This window comes from Trichomycterus rosablanca, chromosome 11, assembly GCF_030014385.1.
Source record: "Trichomycterus rosablanca isolate fTriRos1 chromosome 11, fTriRos1.hap1, whole genome shotgun sequence".
Taxonomy (NCBI): domain Eukaryota; kingdom Metazoa; phylum Chordata; class Actinopteri; order Siluriformes; family Trichomycteridae; genus Trichomycterus; species Trichomycterus rosablanca.
Window position 1 is genome coordinate 129,682 of NC_085998.1, and position 15,319 is coordinate 145,000.

Consider the following 15,319-nt stretch of genomic DNA (forward strand, 5'->3'; position numbering starts at 1 on the left):
ATGTTACTGTGCTAATACACTGTTAGTATAGTAATGTTACTGTGCTAATAAACTGTTAGTACAGTAATGTTACTGTGCTGATACACTGTTAGTACAGTAATGTTACTGTGCTAATACACTGTTAGTATAGTAATGTTACTGTGCTGATACACTGTTAGTACAGTAATTTTACTGTGCTGATACACTGTTAGTACACTAATGTTACAGTGCTGATACACTGTTAGTATAGTAATGTTACTGTGCTGATACACTTAGTACAGTAATGTTACTGTGCTGATACAGTGTTAGTACAGTAATGTTACTGTGCTGATACACTGTTAGTACAGTAATGTTACTGTGCTGATACAGTGTTAGAATAGTAATGTTACTGTGCTGATACAGTGTTAGTACAGTAATGTTACTGTGCTGATACAGTGTTAGTATAGTAATGTTACTGTGCTGATACACTGTTAGTACAGTAATGTTACTGTGCTGATACAGTGTTAGTACAGTAATGTTACAGTGCTGATACACTGTTAGTACAGTAATGTTACAGTGCTGATACACAGTTAGTACAGTAATGTTACTGTGCTGATACACTGTTAGTACAGTAATGTTACTGTGCTAATACACTGTTAGTACAGTAATGTTACTGTGCTGATACACTGTTAGTACAGTAATGTTACTGTGCTGATACACTGTTAGTATAGTAATGTTACTGTGCTGATACACTGTTAGTACAGTAATGTTACTGTGCTAATACACTGTTAGTATAGTAATGTTACTGTGCTGATACACTGTTAGTACAGTAATGTTACTGTGCTGATACACTGTTAGTACAGTAATGTTACTGTGCTAATACACTGTTAGTATAGTAATGTTACTGTGCTGATACACTGTTAGTACAGTAATGTTACTGTGCTGATACACTGTTAGTACAGTAATGTTACTGTGCTAATACACTGTTAGTATAGTAATGTTACTGTGCTGATACACTGTTAGTACAGTAATGTTACTGTGCTGATACACTGTTAGTACAGTAATGTTACTGTGCTGATACACTGTTAGTACAGTAATGTTACTGTGCTAATACACTGTTAGTATAGTAATGTTACTGTGCTGATACACTGTTAGTACAGTAATGTTACTGTGCTAATACACTGTTAGTATAGTAATGTTACTGTGCTGATACACTGTTAGTACAGTAATGTTACTGTGCTGATACACTGTTAGTACAGTAATGTTACTGTGCTAATACACTGTTAGTATAGTAATGTTACTGTGCTGATACACTGTTAGTACAGTAATTTTACTGTGCTGATACACTGTTAGTACACTAATGTTACAGTGCTGATACACTGTTAGTATAGTAATGTTACTGTGCTGATACACTGTTAGTACAGTAATGTTACTGTGCTGATACAGTGTTAGTACAGTAATGTTACTGTGCTGATACACTGTTAGTACAGTAATGTTACTGTGCTGATACACTGTTAGTACAGTAATGTTACTGTGCTGATACAGTGTTAGAATAGTAATGTTACTGTGCTGATACAGTGTTAGTACAGTAATGTTACTGTGCTGATACAGTGTTAGTATAGTAATGTTACTGTGCTGATACACTGTTAGTACAGTAATGTTACTGTGCTGATACAGTGTTAGTACAGTAATGTTACAGTGCTGATACACTGTTAGTACAGTAATGTTACAGTGCTGATACACAGTTAGTACAGTAATGTTACTGTGCTGATACACTGTTAGTACAGTAATGTTACTGTGCTAATACACTGTTAGTACAGTAATGTTACTGTGCTGATACACTGTTAGTACAGTAATGTTACTGTGCTAATACACTGTTAGTACAGTAATGTTACTGTGCTGATACACTGTTAGTATAGTAATGTTACTGTGCTGATACACTGTTAGTACAGTAATGTTACTGTGCTAATACAGTGTTAGTACAGTAATGTTACTGTGCTGATACACTGTTAGTACAGTAATGTTACTGTGCTGATACACTGTTAGTACAGTAATGTTACTGTGCTAATACACTGTTAGTATAGTAATGTTACTGTGCTGATACACTGTTAGTACAGTAATGTTACTCTGCTGATACAGTGTTAGTACAGTAATGTTACTGTGCTAATACACTGTTAGTATAGTAATGTTACTGTGCTGATACACTGTTAGTACAGTAATGTTACTCTGCTGATACAGTGTTAGTACAGTAATGTTACTGTGCTAATACACTGTTAGTACAGTAATGTTACTCTGCTGATACAGTGTTAGTACAGTAATGTTACTGTGCTAATACACTGTTAGTACAGTAATGTTACTGTGCTGATACACTGTTAGTACAGTAATGTTACTGTGCTAATACACTGTTAGTATAGTAATGTTACTGTGCTGATACACTGTTAGTACAGTAATGTTACTCTGCTGATACAGTGTTAGTATAGTAATGTTACTGTGCTGATACAGTGTTGGTACGGTAATGTTACTGTGCTGATACACAGTTAGTACAGTAATGTTACTGTTCTGATACACTGTTAGTACAGTAATGTTACTGTGCTGATACACTGTTGTATAGTAATGTTACTGTGCTGATACACTGTTAGTATAGTAATGTTACTGTGCTGATACTCTGTTAGTACAGTAATGTTACTGTGCTGATACACTGTTAGTACAGTAATGTTACTCTGCTGATACAGTGTTAGTACAGTAATGTTACTGTGCTGATACACTGTTAGTACAGTAATGTTATTGTGCTAATACACTGTTAGTATAGTAATGTTACTGTGCTGATACACTCTTAGTACAGTAATGTTACTGTGCTAATACACTGTTAGTATAGTAATGTTACTGTGCTGATACACAGTTAGTACAGTAATGTTACTGTGCTGATACACAGTTAGTGCAGTAATGTTACTGTGCTGATACACTGTTAGTACAGTAATGTTAGAGTGCTGATACAGTGTTAGTACAGTAATGTTACTGTGCTAATACACTGTTAGTATAGTAATGTTACTGTGCTGATACACAGTTAGTACAGTAATGTTACTGTGCTGATACACAGTTAGTACAGTAATGTTACTGTGCTGATACACAGTTAGTGCAGTAATGTTACTGTGCTGATACACTGTTAGTACAGTAATGTTACTCTGCTGATACAGTGTTAGTACAGTAATGTTACTGTGCTGATACACTGTTAGTACAGTAATGTTACTGTGCTGATACACTGTTAGTACAGTAATGTTACTGTGCTGATACACTGTTAGTACAGTAATGTTACTGTGCTGATACACAGTTAGTATAGTAATGTTACTGTGCTAATACACTGTTAGTATAGTAATGTTACAGTACTGATACACTGTTAGTACAGTAATGTTACTGTGCTGATACACAGTTAGTACAGTAATGTTACTGTGCTAATACACTGTTAGTATAGTAATGTTACTGTGCTGATACACTGTTAGTATAGTAATGTTACTGTGCTGATACACTGTTAGTATAGTAATGTTACTGTGCTGATACACTGTTAGTATAGTAATGTTACTGTGCTGATACACTGTTAGTACAGTAATGTTACTGTGCTGATACACTGTTAGTACAGTAATGTTACTGTGCTGATACACTGTTAGTACAGTAATGTTACTGTGCTGATACACTTAGTACAGTAATGTTACAGTGCTGATACACTGTTGTATAGTAATGTTACTGTGCTGATACACTGTTAGTATAGTAATGTTACTGTGCTGATACTCTGTTAGTACAGTAATGTTACTGTGCTGATACACTGTTAGTACAGTAATGTTACTCTGCTGATACAGTGTTAGTACAGTAATGTTACTGTGCTGATACACTGTTAGTACAGTAATGTTATTGTGCTAATACACTGTTAGTATAGTAATGTTACTGTGCTGATACACTCTTAGTACAGTAATGTTACTGTGCTAATACACTGTTGTATAGTAATGTTACTGTGCTGATACACTGTTAGTACAGTAATGTTATTGTGCTAATACACTGTTAGTATAGTAATGTTACTGTGCTGATACACTGTTAGTACAGTAATGTTATTGTGCTAATACACTGTTAGTATAGTAATGTTACTGTGCTGATACACTGTTAGTACAGTAATGTTATTGTGCTAATACACTGTTAGTATAGTAATGTTACTGTGCTGATACACTGTTAGTACAGTAATGTTATTGTGCTAATACACTGTTAGTATAGTAATGTTACTGTGCTGATACACTGTTAGTACAGTAATGTTATTGTGCTAATACACTGTTAGTATAGTAATGTTACTGTGCTGATACACTGTTAGTACAGTAATGTTATTGTGCTAATACACTGTTAGTATAGTAATGTTACTGTGCTGATACACTGTTAGTACAGTAATGTTACTGTGCTGATACACTGTTGTATAGTAATGTTACTGTGCTGATACACTGTTAGTATAGTAATGTTACTGTGCTGATACTCTGTTAGTACAGTAATGTTACTGTGCTGATACACTGTTAGTACAGTAATGTTACTCTGCTGATACAGTGTTAGTACAGTAATGTTACTGTGCTGATACACTGTTAGTACAGTAATGTTATTGTGCTAATACACTGTTAGTATAGTAATGTTACTGTGCTGATACACTCTTAGTACAGTAATGTTACTGTGCTAATACACTGTTAGTATAGTAATGTTACTGTGCTGATACACAGTTAGTACAGTAATGTTACTGTGCTGATACACAGTTAGTGCAGTAATGTTACTGTGCTGATACACTGTTAGTACAGTAATGTTAGAGTGCTGATACAGTGTTAGTACAGTAATGTTACTGTGCTAATACACTGTTAGTATAGTAATGTTACTGTGCTGATACACAGTTAGTACAGTAATGTTACTGTGCTGATACACAGTTAGTACAGTAATGTTACTGTGCTGATACACAGTTAGTGCAGTAATGTTACTGTGCTGATACACTGTTAGTACAGTAATGTTACTCTGCTGATACAGTGTTAGTACAGTAATGTTACTGTGCTGATACACTGTTAGTACAGTAATGTTACTGTGCTGATACACTGTTAGTACAGTAATGTTACTGTGCTGATACACTGTTAGTACAGTAATGTTACTGTGCTGATACACAGTTAGTATAGTAATGTTACTGTGCTAATACACTGTTAGTATAGTAATGTTACAGTACTGATACACTGTTAGTACAGTAATGTTACTGTGCTGATACACAGTTAGTACAGTAATGTTACTGTGCTAATACACTGTTAGTATAGTAATGTTACTGTGCTGATACACTGTTAGTATAGTAATGTTACTGTGCTGATACACTGTTAGTATAGTAATGTTACTGTGCTGATACACTGTTCCTTCTGACTTCTTTATTGCGCTCATGGTTTGTGTGTGTGTGGTTTTGAATGTGTGTGTGCAGGTGGATCTGGATCCTGCAGGACTTACTCGGTGTTGCTTTCTGTTTGAACTTCATGAAGACCATCACACTGTCCAACTACAAGGTACCGATCACTCCGTCTGTAGAGTCTAGTCCAACCAAAGGGCCACGCCCAACATTACACACAATGTTTAATTTCCTTTAATGCTTCAGTGAGGCTGTGATCAGCTGGTTACAGAGCTGTGGGATCAGATCTTCTCTACAGGGTTCGAATCTCGACTCTCCGGGTCTGTCTGCAGTAAACAGTGTTTAAATTCAGTGTGATGCACAACTGAGACGAGATCCAAACAGTGAATATGGTTCTCACTGTGTGTGTGTGTTTGTGTGTGTGTGTGTGTGTGTGTGTGTTGTAGATCTGTGTGATCCTGCTCAGTCTCCTGCTTCTGTATGACGTCTTCTTCGTCTTCATCACCCCCTTCTTCACACCTGTAGGTCTCAGCTGATACACCTGTACACTCACCTGTACTACACACTGCATCTCCTTACATCTGTGTGTGTGTGTGTGTGTGTGTGTGTAGAATGGAGAGAGCATCATGGTGCAGGTTGCTATGGGTCCGGATGCTGCAGGAGAAAAGGTGAGTGTGTGTGTGTGTGCCCATATTAGACACAGCCAAGCTAAGAGTCAAACTCTTAAATCCGAAATCTTTTAGGGCAAACACGTTTTACCGCCGCACCAACTGAGCACCTCGGCTCAGCTCTCTTAACATAGCACTGATGTTTCTGCCCATCAGTTCCAGTAGTATCAGTCCACAGAATTACCCAGGAGGTTCTTTTCTGCTTTGAAATCTCGTGGTTCAAAGTGTGAAGATAAAAAGGTTTTTCAGATGGATCTGATGATCTGGTGATCTGGTGATATGGTGATATGGTGATCTGATGATCTGGTGATCTGGTGATCTGATGCTCACTGGTGCTGCTGCTCCTTCAGGAACTGAATAATCACACCAGATAAATCCAGAGAATTCTTGAGTTCTTATCTTAACTGTGCTACTGACCGGCGGTCGGCGACGTGCATGCGTGTCGGAGGGGCGTGTGATAGTCTGCGGCTCCTCTTGGTCAGGGTTTGGTTCTGCAGCGGTACAGGAATTTACAGTTGGGGAAGTGGGTACGACTACAATGGGAGGAAAAGCAGAGAAATGCAAGAGAGTGTCGAACTCATGTTTACATCTTTATACCTTTATTTACTACATACTTACAACTGTCTGCTTCTCTCTCTCTCTCTCTGTGTGTGTGTGTGTGTGTGTGTGTGTGTGTGTGTGTGTGTGTGTGTGTGTGTGTGTGTTTTAGGGCAGTGGTGATGTGGTGGTTCCAGGAGATCCATCATCCTCCTATGAGAAAGTAAGACTCTGGGGGGAATCAGTTTGGAACTTGGTAGTGAGTGCTGTAGTGAAGGAGAGATGATGTTTGGGCTGAACTTCATGCTGTAGCACTCTGAGTTTGATCCATATTGGATATTTAAAAATAAATAAATAATAGAATGGGTGTCCACATACTTTTGCTCGTGTAGTTTATGAATAACACACACTGTATGGCCAAAAGTATGTGGACACCTGAGCATGAGCTGGTTGGACGTTCTAAACCCAAATCATGACCATTAATATGGAGGTGCTCCTGCCTTTTCCATAAGGTGATTTGTGAGATCAGGTACTGATGTTGGACAGAAAGGTCTGGCTTACAGTTGATGTTCCAATTAATCCAAATGGTTTTCAGTAAGGGTTAAGATTAAGGCCCTGTGCAGAACACTGGAGTGTTTATGGACCCAAACTGTTTCCACAAAGTATTATTTTTTTAGCTGTGGGTTTTGCTGAGACATTTAAACTCAATATTTGGGAGGGGGGGTATGTTCACATACTTTTGGCTAATGAGTGAAGGTAACGTTGATCTCGTTGTTGATAGATACCCGTGGTGATGCGCATCCCCAGGTTTGCAGCGTGGGCTCAGAACCTGTGTATGATGCAGTTCTCCATCCTGGGATTTGGTGACATCATCATTCCAGGTGAGACCTGAACACTTCCTGAACATGTTAAACATCCAGCAGCCACTTTATTAGGAACACCACACTCATAATGGGTGGAACTTCCTCAGTTATCGATGGAAACATTTGATGAGATGCTGCACGTTCTGAGTCTCCTGTCTGTTAGATTCAGATCTGGTGACTGGGGAGGTCAGTGGGGGTACGCTGGTCTCAGACTGGTCTCATTCTCACGATGATGGGAGCAGTTGGTGGTGGACTTGTGCTTTGTAACATGATGCATCATCATGCTGGTAGTTCTATTATAAAACGCTTAATTGTGGTCAGTCCTTATACCATTACACCACCTCCACCAGCCTGAACTGTGGGTTCTGAGATGCTTCTCTGCTCACCATGGTTATAAAGAGTGCAGAACTGCTGCTCACTGGATGTTTCACTGCAGACACTGTTGTGGTGAAAATCCCAGCAGATCAGCTGCAGTTTCTCAGACCAGGAACCGTGAAACACTCCGAGTCCCTCAGACCAGATTTTGGTCAGATAAGCTGAAGATCCTGATTTTGGTTCCTCTGTTTTACTGAATGATGAATGAGCGGGTGTTCCTAATAAAGTGGCCAGTGAGTGTGTACATGTGTCTGTACGATTGTATGTGAGATGAGTTATATTTGCTGTGTGTGTGTGTGTACAGGCCTGTTGGTGGCGTACTGCCACAGGTTTGATGTTTGGACGGGCAGCTCTAAGATCTACTACATCTCCTGTACTGTCGGTAATCACACACCTTCACCACACCCAGCTCAGCTCTAAAGTTCACCTACACGCAGGAGGAACATGTGATTCAGAACACGTGATTCAGAACAGCATTTAGTTTGTTTATCAATTCTCCGAGGGTCAGAAATATACAGACACCATCTAATATTTGGTTTGATGATTTGTAGCTCTTTTAACTTTGATCTGCTGCTTTAAAGAACCATCAATAATCTGCAACTACGACTCCACATGGATCTTTGACCAACTTTAAAAAAAACTAAAGTACTTTTTCAGTGCAGTCCACATATTTTTGATGGGATTTACTTCGTTTGATGGCCATTTTAAAAGAATAATTCATTAATCTTTTCTTTTCATTATTGCTTCCACTTTCTTTTAATGCACCAGGTTTTACTGGCAGCAGAATAGTGCTTTACTATGCTCTACAGTAGGTGCAGGATTGTTAAGATTGAAACATCTTCTTAATCTTATCACAGAACTCCTGCAGAAGGTTTTTACTCCACTCTGATCAGAAACTCAGTCGAGTGTTACGCTGCTGATTTTGTAGCCGGAACTTTGTTCTTGTCTTTAAGCTCATGCTGAGGTAAAGCTTGCCTGACTGTGGACAGAAACTCCCATGTTTCTGCCACTTTCAGCCACCCCTACTGATTTCTTAACCAGACAGTAGGGGGCACTGTTTGCTGCAGGAATTACGAGATTCAGCAGCAGGCCTTCCCTCCATCAGACACCACCGGTCTACAGCACCAAGATTCAGATTATAGCGCATTATACTGCTGTGCCACCCGAGCACCCTGTATAACTACACACAGGTCACACTCTCACCCCCATGTAAAGCTCAACCTATTTAAATAATAATGATAACAGGAATAATACTTTCATCTTTAACTGCATTTGTGTGTGTGTGTGTGTGTGTGTGTGTGTGTGTGTGTGTGTGTAGCCTACTGTTTGGGAATGATCCTGACCTTTGTGGTGATGTTCCTGAGTAAGATGGGACAGCCGGCTCTGCTCTACCTGGTCCCCTTCACCCTGATCACCAGCGGCGTGCTCGCCTGGAGACGCCAAGAGTTCAAACAGTTCTGGGCTGGAACCGCCTACCAGGTGAGCAGGAAGTGATGTCATATTCTGCTCCACTGAACACTACACAGCTTTTGAGTTTTACTTCCAAATGAATCTTTCATGGAAGTTAAATTGTAATCAGCTAATATGTGTGTGTAGGTGTGTATGTGTGTGTGTGTTGTATATGTGTGTGGTGTGTGTGTGTGTGTGTGTGTGTATATACAGTGTATCACAAAAGTGAGTACACCCCTCACATTTCTGCAAATATTTCATTATATCTTTTCATGAGACAACACTATAGACATGAAACTTGGATATAACTTAGAGTAGTCAGTGTACAGCTTGTATAGCAGTGTAGATTTACTGTCTTCTGAAAATAACTCAACACACAGCCATTAATGTCTAAATAGCTGCAACATAAGTGAGTACACCCCACAGTGAACATGTCCAAATTGTGCCCAAATGTGTCGTTGTCCCTCCCTGGTGTCATGTGTCAAGGTCCCAGGTGTAAATGGGGAGCAGGGCTGTTAAATTTGGTGTTTTGGGTACAATTCTCTCATACTGGCCACTGGATATTCAACATGGCACCTCATGGCAAAGAACTCTCTGAGGATGTGAGAAATAGAATTGTTGCTCTCCACAAAGATGGCCTGGGCTATAAGAAGATTGCTAACACCCTGAAACTGAGCTACAGCATGGTGGCCAAGGTCATACAGCGGTTTTCCAGGACAGGTTCCACTCGGAACAGGCTTCGCCAGGGTCGACCAAAGAAGTCGAGTCCACGTGTTCGGCGTCATATCCAGAGGTTGGCTTTAAAAAATAGACACATGAGTGCTGCCAGCATCGCTGCAGAGGTTGAAGACGTGGGAGGTCAGCCTGTCAGTGCTCAGACCATACGCCGCACACTGCATCGACTCGGTCTGCATGGTCGTCATCCCAGAAGGAAGCTGACGCACAAGAAAGCCCGCAAACAGTTTGCTGAAGACAAGCAGTCCAAGAACATGGATTACTGGAATGCCCTGTGGTCTGACGAGACCAAGATAAACTTGTTTGGCTCAGACGGTGTCCAGCATGTGTGGCGGCGCCCTGGTGAGAAGTACCAAGACAACTGTATCTTGCCTACAGTCAAGCATGGTGGTGGTAGCATCATGGTCTTGGGCTGCATGAGTGTTGCTGGCACTGGGGAGCTGCAGTTCATTGAGGAAAACATGAATTCCAACATGTACTGTGACATTCTGAAACAGAGCATGATCCCCTCCCTTCGAAAACTGGGCCTCATGGCAGTTTTCCAACAGGATAACGACTCCAAACACACCTCCAAGATGACAACTGCCTTGCTGAGGAAGCTGAAGGTAAAGGTGATGGACTAAACTCAATTGAGCACTTGTGGCGCATCCTCAAGTGGAAGGTGGAGGAGTTCAAGGTGTCTAACATCCACCAGCTCCGTGATGTCATCATGGAGGAGTGGAAGAGGATTCCAGTAGCGACCTGTGCAGCTCTGGTGAATTCCATGCCCAGGAGGGTTAAGGCAGTGCTGGATAATAATGGTGGTCACACAAAATATTGACACTTTGGGCACAATTTGGACATGTTCACTGTGGGGTGTACTCACTTATGTTGCAGCTATTTAGACATTAATGGCTGTGTGTTGAGTTATTTTCAGAAGACAGTAAATCTACACTGCTATACAAGCTGTACACTGACTACTCTAAGTTATATTTAAGTTTTATTTCTATAGTGTTGTCCCATGAAAAGATATAATAAAATATTTGCAGAAATGTGAGGGGTGTACTCACTTTTGTGATACACTGTATGTGTGTGTTGTATATGTGTGTGGTGTGTGTGTGTGTATGTGTGTGTGTATATGTGTGTGTGTTGTATATGTGTGTGGTGTGTGTGTGTGTATGTGTGTGTGTATATGTGTGTGTGTTGTATATGTGTGTGGTGTGTGTGTGTGTGTGTGTGTGTGTGTGTGTGTATGTGTGTGTGTATATGTGTGTGTGTGTGTTGTATATGTGTGTGGTGTGTGTGTGTGTGTGTGTGTGTGTATATATGTGTGTGTTGTATATGTGTGTGGTGTGTGTGTGTGTATGTGTGTGTGTATATGTGTGTGTGTTGTATATGTGTGTGGTGTGTGTGTGTGTATGTGTGTGTGTATATGTGTGTGGTGTGTGTGTGTGTGTGTGTGTGTGTGTATATATGTGTGTATGTATGTGTGTATATGTGTGTATGTATGTGTGTATATGTGTGTATGTACAGTGTATCACAAAAGTGAGTACACCCCTCACATTTCTGCAGATATTTAAGTATATCTTTTCATGGGACAACACTGACAAAATGACACTTTGACACAATGAAAAGTAGTCTGTGTGCAGCTTATATAACAGTGTAAATTTATTCTTCCCTCAAAATAACTCAATATACAGCCATTAATGTCTAAACCACCGGCAACAAAAGTGAGTACACCCCCAAGAGACTACACCCCTAAATGTCCAAATTGAGCACTGCTTGTCATTTTCCCTCCAAAATGTCATGTGATTTGTTAGTGTTACTAGGTCTCAGGTGTGCATAGGGAGCAGGTGTGTTCAATTTAGTAGTACAGCTCTCACACTCTCTCATACTGGTCACTGAAAGTTCCAACATGGCACCTCATGGCAAAGAACTCTCTGAGGATCTTAAAAGACGAATTGTTGCGCTATATGAAGATGGCCAAGGCTACAAGAAGATTGCCAACACCCTGAAACTGAGCTGCAGCACAGTGGCCAAGATCATCCAGCATTTTAAAGAAGCAGGGTCCACTCAGAAAAGACCTCGCGTTGGTCGTCCAAAGAAGCTGAGTGCACGTGCTCAGCGTCACATCCAACTGCTGTCTTTGAAAGATAGGCGCAGGAGTGCTGTCAGCATTGCTGCAGAGATTGAAAAGGTGGGGGGTCAGCCTGTCAGTGCTCAGACCATACGCCGCACACTACATCAAATTGGTCTGCATGGCTGTCACCCCAGAAGGAAGCCTCTTCTGAAGTCTCTACACAAGAAAGCCCGCAAACAGTTTGCTGAAGACATGTCAACAAAGGACATGGATTACTGGAACCATGTCCTATGGTCTGATGAGACCAAGATTAATTTGTTTGGTTCAGATGGTCTCAAGCATGTATGGCGGCAATCAGGTGAGGAGTACAAAGATAAGTGTGTCATGCCTACAGTCAAGCATGGTGGTGGGAATGCCATGGTCTGGGGCTGCATGAGTGCAGCAGGTGTTGGGGAGTTACATTTCATTGAGGGACACATGAACTCCAATATGTACTGTGAAATACTGAAGCAGAGCATGATCCCTCCCTCCGGAAACTGGGTCGCAGGGCAGTGTTCCAGCATGATAATGACCCCAAACACACCTCTAAGACGACCACTGCTTTATTGAAGAGGCTGAGGGTAAAGGTGATGGACTGGCCAAGCATGTCTCCAGACCTAAACCCAATAGAACATCTTTGGGGCATCCTCAAGCGGAAGGTGGAGGAGCGCAAAGTCTCGAATATCCGCCAGCTCCGTGATGTCGTCATGGAGGAGTGGAAAAGCATTCCAGTGGCAACCTGTGAAGCTCTGGTAAACTCCATGCCCAGGAGAGTTAAGGCAGTTCTGGGAAATAATGGTGGCCACACAAAATATTGACACTTCAGGAACTTTCACTAAGGGGTGTACTCACTTTTGTTGCCGGTGGTTTAGACATTAATGGCTGTATATTGAGTTATTTTGAGGGAAGAATAAATTTACACTGTTATATAAGCTGCACACAGACTACTTTTCATTGTGTGAAAGTGTCATTTTGTCAGTGTTGTCCCATGAAAAGATATACTTAAATATCTGCAGAAATGTGAGGGGTGTACTCACTTTTGTGATACACTGTATGTGTGTATATGTGTTGTGTGTGTGTGTTGTGTATGTGTTTATGTATGTGTGTATATGTGTTGTATGTGTGTATGTATGTGTGTGTGTGTTGTATATGTGTGTATATGTGTGTGTTGTGTATGTGTGTATATGTGTTGTGTGTGTGTGTTGTATATGTGTGTATATGTGTGTGTTGTGTATGTGTGTATATGTGTGTGTGTATGTGTGTATATGTGTGTATGTATGTGTGTACAGTGTATCACAAAAGTGAGTACACCCCTCACATTTCTGCAGATATTTAAGTATATCTTTTCATGGGACAACACTGACAAAATGACACTTTGACACAATGAAAAGTAGTCTGTGTGCAGCTTATATAACAGTGTAAATTTATTCTTCCCTCAAAATAACTCAATATACAGCCATTAATGTCTAAACCACCGGCAACAAAAGTGAGTACACCCCTAAGAGACTACACCCCTAAATGTCCAAATTGAGCACTGCTTGTCATTTTCCCTCCAAAATGTCATGTGATTTGTTAGTGTTACTAGGTCTCAGGTGTGCATAGGGAGCAGGTGTGTTCAATTTAGTAGTACAGCTCTCACACTCTCTCATACTGGTCACTGAAAGTTCCAACATGGCACCTCATGGCAAAGAACTCTCTGAGGATCTTAAAAGACGAATTGTTGCGCTACATGAAGATGGCCAAGGCTACAAGAAGATTGCCAACACCCTGAAACTGAGCTGCAGCACAGTGGCCAAGATCATCCAGCGTTTTAAAAGAGCAGGGTCCACTCAGAACAGACCTCGCGTTGGTCGTCCAAAGAAGCTGAGTGCACGTGCTCAGCGTCACATCCAACTGCTGTCTTTGAAAGATAGGCGCAGGAGTGCGGTCAGCATTGCTGCAGAGATTGAAAAGGTGGGGGGTCAGCCTGTCAGTGCTCAGACCATACGCCGCACACTACATCAAATTGGTCTGCATGGCTGTCACCCCAGAAGGAAGCCTTTTCTGAAGTGTCTACACAAGAAAGCCCGCAAACAGTTTGCTGAAGACATGTCAACAAAGGACATGGATTACCGGAACCATGTCCTATGGTCTGATGAGACCAAGATTAATTTGTTTGGTTCAGATGGTCTCAAGCATGTGTGGCGGCAATCAGGTGAGGAGTACAAAGAAAAGTGTGTCATGCCTACAGTCAAGCATGGTGGTGGGAATGCCATGGTCTGGGGCTGCATGAGTGCAGCAGGTGTTGGGGAGTTACATTTCATTGAGGGACACATGAACTCCAATATGTACTGTGAAATACTGAAGCAGAGCATGATCCCCTCCCTCCGGAAACTGGGTCGCAGGGCAGTGTTCCAGCATGATAATGACCCCAAACACACCTCTAAGATGACCACTGCTTTATTGAAGAGGCTGAGGGTAAAGGTGATGGACTGGCCAAGCATGTCTCCAGACCTAAACCCAATAGAACATCTTTGGGGCATCCTCAAGCGGAAGGTGGAGGAGCGCAAAGTCTCGAATATCCGCCAGCTCCGTGATGTCGTCATGGAGGAGTGGAAAAGCATTCCAGTGGCAACCTGTGAAGCTCTGGTAAACTCCATGCCCAGGAGAGTTAAGGCAGTTCTGGAAAATAATGGTGGCCACACAAAATATTGACACTTCAGGAACTTTCACTAAGGGGTGTACTCACTTTTGTTGCCGGTGGTTTAGACATTAATGGCTGTATATTGAGTTATTTTGAGGGAAGAATAAATTTACACTGTTATATAAGCTGCACACAGACTACTTTTCATTGTGTCAAAGTGTCATTTTGTCAGTGTTGTCCCATGAAAAGATATACTTAAATATCTGCAGAAATGTGAGGGGTGTACTCACTTTTGTGATACACTGTATATGTGTGTGTTGTGTATATGTGTGTGTGTATATGTGTGTGTGTGTGTTGTATATGTGTTGTGTGTGTGTGTATGTATGTGTGTATATATGTGTGTGTGTGTATGTGTGTGTGTTGTATATATGTATGTGTTTATGTTTGTGTGTATATATGTGTGTGTATATTTGTGTATATATGTGTGTGTGTTGTATATGTGTTGTGTGTGTATATGTATGTGTGTATATGTGTTGTGTGTGTGTGTTTGTCTGTGTGTGTGTGTGTTGTATATGTTGTATATGTGTTGTGTGTGTGTGTGTTGTATATGTGTTGTGTGTG

At 40.9% G+C, this 15,319-nt stretch overlaps 1 protein-coding gene across 2 annotated transcripts in view; it reads left to right on the plus strand.

Annotated features, from left to right (window-relative positions):
* LOC134323174 (signal peptide peptidase-like 2A) overlaps positions 1 to 15,319 on the plus strand; it is an 86,716-nt gene that overhangs the window by 63,433 nt on the left and 7,964 nt on the right. For both annotated transcript variants that reach the window (XM_063004611.1, XM_063004612.1), the window contains exons 9-15: positions 5,426 to 5,507; positions 5,797 to 5,871; positions 5,962 to 6,018; positions 6,728 to 6,778; positions 7,337 to 7,436; positions 8,098 to 8,175; positions 9,112 to 9,272. In XM_063004611.1, the coding sequence (XP_062860681.1) occupies positions 5,426 to 5,507; positions 5,797 to 5,871; positions 5,962 to 6,018; positions 6,728 to 6,778; positions 7,337 to 7,436; positions 8,098 to 8,175; positions 9,112 to 9,272 (604 nt within the window). The remainder of the gene's footprint in view (positions 1 to 5,425; positions 5,508 to 5,796; positions 5,872 to 5,961; positions 6,019 to 6,727; positions 6,779 to 7,336; positions 7,437 to 8,097; positions 8,176 to 9,111; positions 9,273 to 15,319) is intronic.